Source organism: Podarcis bocagei (genome assembly GCF_964188305.1).
Source record: "Podarcis bocagei genome assembly, chromosome: 3".
Classification (NCBI taxonomy): Eukaryota; Metazoa; Chordata; class Lepidosauria; order Squamata; family Lacertidae; genus Podarcis; species Podarcis bocagei.
The window spans coordinates 89,079,247-89,091,849 of record NC_138127.1 but is presented as its reverse complement, the minus strand read 5'-3'; the positions used below and the strand labels follow the sequence as shown (position 1 = coordinate 89,091,849).

At 41.9% G+C, this 12,603-nt stretch overlaps 1 protein-coding gene across 2 annotated transcripts in view; it reads right to left on the bottom strand.

The window, feature by feature from the left end:
• Window positions 1–12,603, bottom strand: part of CAMKMT (calmodulin-lysine N-methyltransferase) — a 249,531-nt gene that overhangs the window by 235,451 nt on the left and 1,477 nt on the right. Inside the window, exons 2-3 of one of the 2 annotated variants that reach the window (XM_081188782.1) lie at window positions 8,987–9,166; window positions 5,535–5,710 (exon numbers count right to left, since the gene is read on the bottom strand). In XM_081188782.1, coding sequence (XP_081044908.1) covers window positions 5,535–5,710; window positions 8,987–9,040 — 230 coding nt within the window. In that variant the 5' untranslated portion in view covers window positions 9,041–9,166. The remainder of the gene's footprint in view (window positions 1–5,534; window positions 5,711–8,986; window positions 9,167–12,603) is intronic. The other variant, XM_081188781.1, reaches the window with a different exon arrangement.

The window sequence follows — 12,603 nt, the reverse complement described above, 5'->3', positions numbered from 1 at the left end:
GTCCCACCAGCCAGAAAGTTAACAAAAAAGAACTTCAACTCTTCCTTAAAGTCAGCAGAGTAAATCCTTGCTTCAACGATGTTTCAAAAAGGGTGCAAAGAAAAGTATTTCAAAGTAGCTAGTCCAAAGACACTCAGATGTAACAGTTCACTATAACAGTAACCGAGTCCAACAGCTGACAGCTCCGGTAATTCAGCAGCCCAGTACCTGGGTTTCTTTTATAAAATTGTAAATCCACAGGGAGAGGAGAAACAGAGCCAGCGTCCAAAATAGAAGAAAATTTAAAGCCCTTAATTCCTATAGCGACCGATCAGATCGTGCATGAAGTTATAACTTTAAACTCTTATTTCATAGGCATCAGTTCAAAGACGTTGCTTTAAAGTTTAGCGGAAGAGGGAGACGGACTTCCTGGTTGCATCTCCCGCTTTGTCCAAATTTTAAAAGTTAATTTTCGGTTGTTTTAAGTCCCTTTTACTCACGGGTTGCTGTTTCCAAATCCAATAATCCAGGAAAAAAGGTCAGCGCTCACCGACAGCAGCTATGCGGCTTTGCCCTCACGGAAAGAGCGATCGACTCAAAGCACCGCACACCCTTCTACGTTCCGAGACCCCTTACGGGGTCCCTTCTACGTTTCTGGGGGCGCTTTTGGTGCCCGCCGAGTCCCACGGCCACAGGCTCACTCTGCCTGTGGTTTTCCGACGTGGGTCTCCGCTTCGCCGTAGCGGACGACCCGTTTCCGCGGAGCTTCCCCTTCAGCAGCTGAAGAGGACCGCCATTGCTGTTCGCGCCGCCTCCGGAAGTTGTATTTTCTTCTTTTTTATTTTTATTTTGTAATATTTTGAAAATCTCAATAAATATCTTATAAAAAAAATTCATCAATTTTATAAAACAATCCTAGTAGTAAAAAAAAGAAATAAAAACAATCCAATCTTCATCCAGCGTCCCTTCCTCCTGGTCCCGGGTTTTGTCAGTCCTTATTATCCTACCTTGGTTTTTCTTTTAGCTTCCCCTATATTACTGGTTATGTTTATTTGGATGGATTTGTTTTAATGTTTCACTGTTGCTCATGTTTGGAATTGGTTATTATATTGTTTGCTGTATCCCACCTTGGCATCTGTATTGATGAAGTGCAGGTTAGCAAACCTTTTAATAACAATAAACTCCTTCTAAAACCTCTTCCATGGGCACTTGAGTTATCACAATTCTCCAGAGCCATCAAGGGAAGAGACTACCACCATTAGTGCTGTGCTAATGTTTTTTTCCAATATTTTAATTAATGAGAAAACATAGGAGAGTGGTCATAAGATAAGAGGAGGCCCTCTTATGGATTAGTAAGTGGTTAAAGAATAGGAAGAAGGAACGATAATACATTTCTCACAATGGAAGGGTATATCAATGTGGTCTTCCAAGGATCTGTATTGGAATTGTGAGACAGAACTGCAAGCGCCCTCCTTCCCTGAGTAGGGACCAGAAATAGCTCCAGGATCTCCAAATTGAAATTTGCTACCACTAGTCCTCCTGCCTCTAATCTCAGGGCAAGGCTGTTACCAAGGTTCTGAGCGTTTAATTTTAGTTATGGGGATGAGGAAACAATTAACCTCCCCGTCCCTCTCAAGGGAACTGGCAGATTGCTTGCCTCATTCAGATACCCACTGACGTGTGCACAAAGTGTGAAGCCAAACAATATGGACATGCGAGGGGAGAAATATTGCTTTGAGTCTGGCAGACGCACACTCAAGAACCCCAACAGCTGATTTTAAAAGCCGCCAGGAAGGAAAAGGTATATGGGGGGGGAGGTTTAAGTCTATCAATCATAGTGAAGCTATTTACAAACAGGCTTCTGGTCCCCTTGCAGGCAGTGGCGGAGCTTCATGCTCTGACACAGAGGGGCGGAGAGCAGGTGTGGGCGTGGCGCACTGCCCGCAGGGGTGTGGCACCCACCGCAGGCGGGTGGGCAGCTGCGATGGCACCCCACCGGGATGGCACTGCCGGGGGTGGTACGCTCCCCCCGCACTCCTCTTCCTCTGCCGGTGCTTGCGGGTAATGTAGCAGTGCTGGTAGTCCGAAGGAGGTTAAGGAACAATGAACAAATGTTGGCTATAGTCCTGCTGTGAATCTCACATATGGCTAAAGCTTGATAATTTTCAGAATTTGGAACTTCTTATGACCTTGAGTGTATTAGTGTTTATCGCTAACTGAACATCTACTTTGGACTTGGTCTCAGATCTGCACATTTCTCAGTTCTAATGTTCAAGTCAGACATTTGGAAGGTCATGACAACCAGCATACAATAAAAGATGCCACTTGCCTTGCAAAACTATCTTTAAGCCTAGTGCAGCAACTCCAGCTTGGTTCATAGCATATCTGAATACACAAGTTGATCCATGTTGATAGCCCTTGAACTGATACAGCTTGCCCTTTAGACTTTTTGCCATGAGCCACAGACAACCTTGTGAACTTTCTATAGTATTTAGCCTTGTCAAGATAATTCCTGACAGCCTTGAGATGCTCAATGGGCTCTTTGCGAAACAATCCTGGGACATGGGAAAACTCAAAGCTGCCTTTATCAAGTTTCTGTGTAAAATCTGCTTTATCCTAGGGAACGTTAGCATAAAGAAGAACCATGCTCCAAACCTGGGAGTTATTATCACAAGGAACAGTTCTTCACTCGTAAGTTGTAAGAATGATAGAACTGAGTACAGTGGAGCCTTGGATTAAGTTGATTCCAGTTTACGTCACCCTCAGCTTGAGACCGGCGCAAACCCAGAAGTACCGGAACAGGTTAAGGGTCCACGGCGTTCGCGCACGCGCAGAAGCAAGCGCTAAATCGCGTCTGCACATTCGCAGAAGCATAATAATAATAATAATAATAATAATAATAATTTATTATTTATACCCCACCCATCTGGCTGGGCTTCCCCAGCCACTCTGGGCAGCTTCCAACAGAACACTAAAATACAATAACCTATTAAACATTAAAAGCTTCCCTAAACAGGGCTGCCTTAAGATGTCTTCTAAAAGTTTGGTAGTTATTTTTCTCTTTGACATCTGGTGGGAGGCCGTTCCACAGGGCGGGTGCCACTACTGAGAAGGCCCTCTGCCTGGTTCCCTGTAACCTGGCTTCTAGCAGCGAGGGAACCGCCAGAAGGCCCTCGGCGCTGGACCTCAGTGTCCGGGCAGAACGATGCAGGTGGAGACGCTCCTTCAGAGATGCTAAATCACACGCACGCGTGCACAGACGCAACACTTTGGGTTTGTCATTTTTGGATTGTGGCGGGGCCTCCGGGATGGATCCCCACCATAACCCGAGGTTCCACTGTAATGTTAAAAGTGTGCAATATTAAAAACTAGCAACCATGTACCCAGCGTTGCTCTGGTGGGGGAAGTGCACTTTTGAATCAGTTGCTAAAATTCGCAATTATGAAAGATTTGGTCTACCATCTTGATTCAAAATGGCATCCAACCATTCATAAACATAGACAAAGCAACCACTATTCAAAAAAGTGTAATGATCTCTCCAGAGGCATCCAAATCAGCAGTTTGACATCACCACACCAATTAGACAATAATATCTTCAGAGGCACCCAAACTGGAGCAGATTGGAATGGTTCAGTCTGCCATGTGGATTCAAAGTAGTAGTGGGTGCATTTACCACAATGCAGCAGCCATGGCAGCCAGATAAGCTACAGTAAAGGAGTAGGAGGCGGCAGGGCAGCTGGAGCCTGAACCACACTTAGGCAGGACACACTGAGGGCTATGATGTGAAAAGCAGGGACGGCAGAAGGGTGAGTCCAAGCAGACCTGGCACAGCAGCTAAGCACATGCAGCAGCGCTGCAGGAATTGTGCGCCAAGGGTTCAGTTGTCCTGGCTGCAAGGGTCTGCTTCACCAATATGTTTCCTGCAGGGTATGTGTTTGCAAAGCAGCACCCAGCAGGACTGATTTCTCCTGGTCTCTGCAGTGTGGACAGGAGGTCCTTCTCCTCCCTCGCTCCTGATTATATAGGATTTTTTAAACTTTAATAAAACATTGAACTCTGAATCAATTCTGAGCTGCGTACAAATCAGGTATTCTCAGGTCAGATCAGGGCCCTAGATCAGGGTGTGTATAAAGCTGTAAAATTACATTATCCATTTATAAATTTCAATAGTTGGGAGGTTCTTCCAATTCCTGGGCAACTTCGGCTAATATTTAATAAGATGTACTTTAAATTAAACTTTATATGTGTGTGTCCTTTTCCACTAAGAACTGGTGCCATTCAATGATTTCTAAGTTGTGTAAACTCAGTCAGATCCTCCGGAACAATACCTTCTAGGCAGGAAATATAAAACTCAGCATCCACAGCAGGCTTAATAAGGGGCTACAGGAAAAAAGTATAGCCTTCAGGTTGTGTAAGCTACTGCTGTCCTGCTATGAAGTACAAGCTTCAGAAGTGTGTGGAGTCAAATAAATGATAGAAAGAAAACTATAAATCTAACTTTGGTAACTCATTTATCAAGTGCTTTATCAGGACTGTCAAAATCTTGTACAGTAATAGTTCCCGCAGGGTTTTATAGCTGCTTTTTGCGAGCTGTTGCATCAGAAGTTTCAGTGGGATTCCACAGCATGCTCAAATTCTCCTTGCTGAGAACATCTCTCTGTTTGGCCATCAAATGTATTCTGACATTTTCCGATAGCCAGTTTACTATGAGAGAAAGCTGGATTATGGAAAAATATATTAATATAAAAAATGCCATGAAGACAAGATGAGGAGATGGATTGTAATCCTGATGGTAGTACCAAGAGTGGGACTAAAATGATTGCAGCAGACAAGTGTAGCTAAACTCAGATTGTCATTAAACTGCTCAGAGGGATCCATTTCAGGTGAAAAAATAATAAGTGGGCAAGGGTGATATCTTCCATGCCCCTTCCTCCAGCCACTATGGTCCCAACTAGACTCCAAGACCAGAAATGTGCCAGTTGGGAGAAATGCCATGTGGGAGAGATTGCTGGAGGTAGCATAAAGGCAAGCAGTTCAGCACTCCCACTGAGTGTGCTACTTTCCCCCTTGAAATCCTCCAAACCACTCCCAAGTCACTTTCCCCATTATAGTTCCAAGTACACTGTTTCAAATTCTCTCCTGCATAAACACAAAAATCAGCTCAAATACGTGTTTTGTGGCACATATGAGAATGTAACCAGTGCAAGAAGTTAGAAAGCATACCAGTGCAAGTAGATAAATAGGTACTGCTGTGGCGGGAAGGTACACATGTGCCAGCAGTACCTATTTATCTACTTGCACTGGTATGCTTTCTATCTTCTAAGTTGGAGGAGATGGGATAGAACAACGGGAGCTCGGTGGTTTAGACCACAACAATGCATATTGAACTGGACAAAGCAAATGCAACTGAATATTGAAATTCATATAATGGCTCCATCAAATCTTAAGATGTGCCTAAATTATTTAAACTACTAAAAATGAAAATTGAAAAGGGGCAATCAAAAGTGACATGTGGCAGGAATAGACAGTACCTGCAAAAACAGAAGAAGACTTACTTCAAGGATATACTGTATTCAGGATAATAGATGCTTTTGTATTGAAGCCAGGTTCCTTGGTCATCTTCTGCCACCCTGCTCTCCTCTTCTGTTACTGAGAAGAGACTGAATGAAGCAAATCTCCTTACTGATACTTGCGAAAGGTGAACATTCTTCAAGTGTTTTTTCTTCAGAACCTTTGGTTAAAAAAAAAAGTCATGAAAATTTAACCACTTACAATATAGCGCTTTAATGCTCAAAAGCAATTATTCAAATTGAAAATGTCTCACACCGAGGTAATTGCAAGCTAGCAGCTATTGTTGACATCTTTATAACCATGAAAGTAATGTAATGCAATACACACTACAAGGACACAGGAATGTTGGAGCTGTGTGGGCGGGTGTGGGATAGGATGGCAACCCAAAACTAGAAGTGTGGGGAGCAAGTACAGGAGCAATGTAGGTAAGATGGCAATGACACAATGTCATCATGCTGAATTTGTCTTAAGTTAGTCAATCTAGATCAAGGATGGGGAACCTGTGGTCCTCCAGATTTTGTTGGATGCCCATCAGCCCCAACCAACATGACCAGGGATAGGAACAAAAGAAAAACCCTGCTGGATAAGGTCAAAGGCCCATCTAGTCCAGCATTCTGTTTTCACAAAAGTTAACCAGATGCCTATGGGAAGCCCCCAAGGAGGACCACAGTACAAAAGCAGGATGGTGGAAGTTGGGAGACCCACACCATCTGGAGGGCCATAGGTTCCCCAACCCTGATCTAGCTGATAACCAGAGCTACACAGTTTATGAAAAACATTCTCTCTTATTTGGTTAATAAGGACTTTGTATACCTCCTAAAAGCCATTCTTTCATCTAATTAAAAATCTGTTTCACATAATCTTTTTTTTTTTTAATGGCAGAAATGCCTATTCAAGTTTAACTCAAATTCAATTAACACTGCAATCCTATCCTCAAATTATGCTGGTTGCCCAAGAATAGGATTGCTACTAAACACTAAGCATAAGCACAATACAGTTACAATTTAATTGGTAGTGCTGTGTTGTGGCATGGTGACATCCCGTTGCCTCTGCTGACTCCCTGCCGGGACCTCAGCCATTGGGAGATGCAATAGCCTCTCCTGAAGGAAGTTCAACCCCTTGGAGAATCAACTCGCAAGTGGACTATTGATACCAGTTATGCCCAATGCCTAAGTCAAAGCCACTTACATCTGTAATCAATAATTTGTGATCTAATTTGAACCAAAGAATGTTGTTACGTATGATCATTTAATTGTTGATGCCCGGGAAGCAGGGTGTTCACAGGGCCTGGGTGCGCAACTCAAACTTATGCCTGCATTTGTGTTGCTTGGAGTTACACGCACATAATCTGTGTGGAATAACTGGTAGTGCACCAATATTTGACCCTTTCTTCTGTGAAGCCTATAATCTCTGGGTCTGATGTGCAGGCGTCCTAACCACTGGACCATTATTCCTTCTTTGTCTGGCCCTGAAAAATATGACTAATGTGGTGGCAACATTGGGAGCAACACTGTTTGGTGGGTGGCAACAGAGTTATAAGGCATGCTATGAGAGTGGTTGGCATTTTTATATTGCCACTTTTTCTCCTATATTTGTACTTTTGACACTACTGCTGGGAGAGTTTAGGACCCAAATTAGTTATGTCAATCTAAATTCCAATATAGTGACAGCCCTCTTAAATAGGCCATAGGGTTGCTCTGCCCATCGAGCAAAACTCTAGGATCAAATGAAATCTCTCATTATAAAGCTTTCAATTATCAACATTTCAGCAAGGCACGGGGGAAAACAGGTTAACCATAACAGTAGCTCTGTTATAAAAACTGATAGTATGGAAGTGCATTAACATTTTGTGTCTTTCAATCTCCTCAAAGCATTTACAAACCTCATTTTTTCTACTGCCCTGTGGTATAAACCGTTTAGCTGTTTTAGAAACAAAGATGAAAAAGCAAAAGGTGACAAACCTGTTCAAGGCTGGCTAACAGAAGGCTTTGAAAAGGTTGAGAGACAGTGTTCTCTGTTTACATGATGCCCTCTGAGTGAACTTCAAGGATCACTAACTTACCTTATACAGCCATTCTAAATGAATGCGCCCCAGGGACCCTTACAACAAGCACATTATCCAGAAAAGCAAATGAGAATGGTCACTAAGGAAACAGACAAGCACAAGAAATAAAGAAAGCTGATCCATAAAGCTATAACCTAAATTCTTGACTAGTTCCAACTGTAGAAAATGAATGGGAAGTATTTCATTTGATAGTATTGGGCGGTCATTTTTTTTTAAAAAAAAAGAGCTACAGAAATACTGGCATTCTCCCAACCATTTGCATCCAAAATAAAGGTGGTGTTCGGTTTCTAATGCATTTTCCTTTACATTCATTTGAATGAGTTCTGGCTTAATTTACCATTTTTTTAAAAGTATTATTTTAATTCACCTGCAGACATGCTTTTTTTTTAATCCATTCTGAAATGTCAGAGTCCTATGAAGAGTGAGGCATGCTTAAGCTTGCAGTGCCCAGTATAAAACTAATGACAAAGTATATAATATCATTGATTAATTGAAATATACGCAGACCACAAAAATTGTTTATGGATTCAAGTCATGTTTGCAAAATGTGTTAAGCCATAAACTATGGTTTAGTAATGCTCCCATTTGTTTCTCCCTTCTTATGAGCCGGTAATCAAACTATGCAGTGGGTAGCTTAATATGAAGTTCAAGCAGCGGGATCGTGCTTTGTTCCATCTTAACAAATCACAACAGGCAACCAGCCCTAAACCATGGTTTGATTTTGGCTTAGCAACCGCGGTTTGTTAAAACCTAGCAACCCACAATCCCAGATCTGTGTGTCATATCTTTGTGATATGCAGAGCCCCTCACACAAAGGGGGGGTGCAAAGCAGGAGAGGTTGGGGTGTATGCAGCAACACACTGTTCAGGCACATAATTTATGGCTTTGCGTTACATGCAAACACAGTCTTTGTGGTGAACATTGTGAGAATGGTAGAAGTGCCCATCTCATAGATTTATGGGGTAAAATCAAGCATATTAGTAGAGTGGAGTGGATAAATATGGAAGTGGGTATGATTACACGGACTGGAATAGAAGTCCAAGTCTGAGTGTGTATTTTCACAAAACATGCAGAGCTACCTTCACATCTAGAAGGAAGCTGTAGGAAAAAAAAATAAGTTAAGGGTGAAATGCTAGTACCTGCTGCTGACCACGACATCACTGAGCAAAATTATAGTAGTGCATTCCTGCAGAGCCCTAAACTATCAAGCAGCAGCTATATAAAATCTATGTTTATGGGGCATGAACCAGTAAACGCAAGACATCTGAGTCATAACAAGCAGCGTATTGTTCAAAAGCTGGATGCCTGAAAGATACTCAAGCCACACACTGTAAACCTGGAAGATGCAGCAATGTGTGATATCGTTTTTACCTTCATCAACTTGACACATGATCCTTTTTCACTGACAAGATTTGGTATCATCATTCTTATTGGAAGAAATGTTTTGCCATTATATGATCAAGATCAAAATGATGAATGTATGAACCTCCAGGAGACACAACTTGCAGAGGTTAAGTAAATGTTCTTCAAAAATATCCATTATGTTATTTTCTGTTGAAAGAACCAAGAATGTGGTTCAAGGACTGTTCTGCACTTTTGTTGGTGTTCTATAATTTTTTTATCCACTTCAGCTCTCATTGCTAGGACACCCTGTTTCATTAATTTCATTTCAGTATATTTATAGGCCACTTTTCAGGGTTAACCCTGTCAAGGCAGGCTCATAACAAATTAAAAGCTTAAATTACAAAATAAGAAGTGTGTTGGTAAGCAGCGTCATCGTAGAAATAACACTGATTTGTGAATTGTGTGTATGTCAGGTATTCGTTTTTCATTGCTATCCAATATTAGCACAATTTAAATGAAGCCCTTTATTGTTTGTTGGTCTAAAAGTGGTCCAGAAAAGCAGTAAGCCATACAGAAGACTAGTCTCACAGATGAATGATTTCACCACACTATATTCTATAACTTTTTCCCCTTGGCTCAAGGACACAGAGTTGAAAGCCACAGAGCTATATTTCAAAACTAAGAAGTCTGGTCCTTCTTGGCTGTTGTTTTCAGAAATACTCTGCTTAATCTAGGCCTCTCACCATTTGTGTGTGGTGGCATGGTTTATGCTTCTTTTAAACTTATTTTCTGTTTACACATTTTATTGTTACGGTTTTTCATTTTGATTGTCCTAAGACTCTTTGGGAGTGAACAGCAGGAAAACAAATCACAGTAGTTAATATTTAATTAAATTAAATATTTTAATAGGTTATAATTCCTACTATTCTAACAAAGGCTTGCAGGCACTGGACTGCTTGCCCCTGGTGTAACTTCATGCATTTCTAAAATTCCTGTCCACAGGTATGCATCTGAATAGGATACATTCTTATTAACTCTACTTTTCGAGAAACAGGTACTATTACCCACTGTGAGACATTCATTTTAAAGTGGTGTTATTATACTATTTAAGATTAATTGTGGTTATATATTTAAAAAGTAGTAAAAGTTAATTTGGTTAGTTACTCCCAGTATCCATCACAGGATTTAAGAAAGCTGTGGTAACTAGCAGAAGGACTGATAAATGTAATTTTGATATTGGGCTTCTAATGAAACAGGAGCTTGCTACATTGTGACAGTTTAGCTCAGGTTGAATTCTTATAGGCAGAGTATAATCAGCTACTGCTTCAAAATCATGGGTCCATTTGTCAATTTTGGACTCGCAGAAGGGAGTCATTAATCCCATAGGAACTTTTAATAAAAGTGAGCATACATTCTAATCAAGATAGGTTTTACTTTTGAATTGCAGCTGGTTCACGTGTGCATATAGATAATTTGATTTCCTAGCACTTGATAAATGGCACATAAACCTTCCCATTGTGCTTGAAGATTCATATCACCCAATGTCAACTTAGTCTGTGACACTGGAATGATATTAACTGATCCAAGTTATTTAACATTGCAGCTCATGCTTCTGCAAATAAACCCTTACAATTATTAAAATGCACAACCCAATTTAATAATAATAATATACCACCCTTCATCCATAGATCTCAGGGCATTTCACAACATAAAAAATACAATTTAAGTAACACTTGCACAAATAGTGTTTATTCTTTTGACCACAACCGCTTAAGAAGGTTGAAGGATGTCTAATATTGTACAACACTCTTTATTAACTGACAAAGACTTTCCTCACAGAAACTTACTTCTTGAAACTTCTTAATAACATCTTGCCTAAAAGCTCACATTTCACTACAGTGACATATAAATTTGCCAATTCTTAAACTTTGTGCCATTTAAGGTTCTTTTCCAGGCACTTATGAGAACACAGGGAGAGGCTGTGGATCAGGCCAATGGGCCATCTTAGTCCAGCATCCTGTTCTCACAGTGGCTGACCAAATTCCCGTGGGAAATCCGCAAGCAGGACCCAGGCCCAAGAGCCCTCTCCCCTCCTGTGGTTTCCAGCAACTGGTATTCAGAAGCATTGCTGCCTCTGACCATGGAGACAGAGCACAGCAATCATGAATTTCTCTAATCCTTTGTGGCCATCACTACTTCTTGTTTAACTATGTGTTGGGTAAGGAAGTACTTTCTTTTATTTGTCCTCAATCTTCCAACATTCAGCGTCATTGGATGTCCACGAGTTCTAGTGGTACGAGAGAGAGAGAAAGATTTCTCTAACCTCCTCTTAGTTGACTTTTCTCTAAACTAAAGGTAAAGGTAAAGGGACCCCTGACCATTAGGTCCAGTCGTGGCCGACCCTGGGGTTGCAGCGTTCATCTCGCATTATTGGCCAAGGAGCAGCTTCCGGGACATGTAGTCAGCATGACTAAGCCGCTTCTGGCGAACCAGAGCAGCACACGGAAATGGCGTTTAGCTTCCCGCCGGAGCGGTACCTATTTATCTACTTGCACTTTGACGTACTTTCGAACTGCTAGGTTGGCCGGCACAGGGACCGAGCAACGGGAGCTCACCCCCGTCGTGGGGATTTGAACCGCCGACCTTCTGATCGGCAAGTCCTAGGCTCTGTGGTTTAATCCACAGTGCCACCCGCGTCCCATTTCTCTAAACCAGAAAGTCCCAAATGCTGCAAACTTTCTGCATAGGGGAGTTGCTCCACCCTCCTTGATAATTTAAGTTGCCCTTTTCTGAACGTTTCCCAATTATACAGTATGCTTTCTGAGGGGAGGCAACCACACAGCGCTTCAGGAGACATGATGCTGACAGTGGCACAAAGGTTCTCCACACAATGCACCTTTGCGAGTGGCTCCCACACCTTGTGGCAGCCATGGGGAGCAGCTGTGCCCTGCAACTATAACAGGGATCAGCTTCGAAGGGTGGTATTTTGACTGACAAAAGGCTCAGTGCCACAGATCATTTGCACACACAAAATACACCGCATTTCTCACTTATTTACTTAGAATATTGTTACCCACTTTTCATTGTTACTGCAATATCAGAGCTGGCCACAGAAAAGCCGAAAGAGAGATATAGAATAAAATCCAACAATAAAATTGTCACACTGCTCATTAAAAGCAACTTAAACACAGTAACAGCAATTTCAGCACTCATAACCACTAAACTCTCTCCAGCTCACTGAAGAGTGGGAGGAGGTTGATCTTTTAACTACTCTCTTGCCTAGCAACATGGGTAAGTAAACCAGAAAAGCAATACACTACACTAAAATGTTAGAGAATGGGTGTTCTGGACAGCCAACGTGGTTTAGTAGTTAGAACAGCTTTTTTGCATATGCTGGCTGGGACTGATGGGATTTGTATTCCAAAATATCTGGAGGGAAGCAGGTTGGAATGGGCTGGGTTAGTTAGAGCATGGGTAGGCAAACTAAAGCCCAGGGGCCAGATCCGGCCCAATTGCCTTCTCAATCCGGCCCGCGGACAGTCCGAGAATCAGCATGTTTTTACATAAGTAGAATGTGCCCTTTTATTTTAAAGGCATCTCTCGGTTATTTGTGGGGCCTGCCTGGTGTCTTTACATGAGTAGAA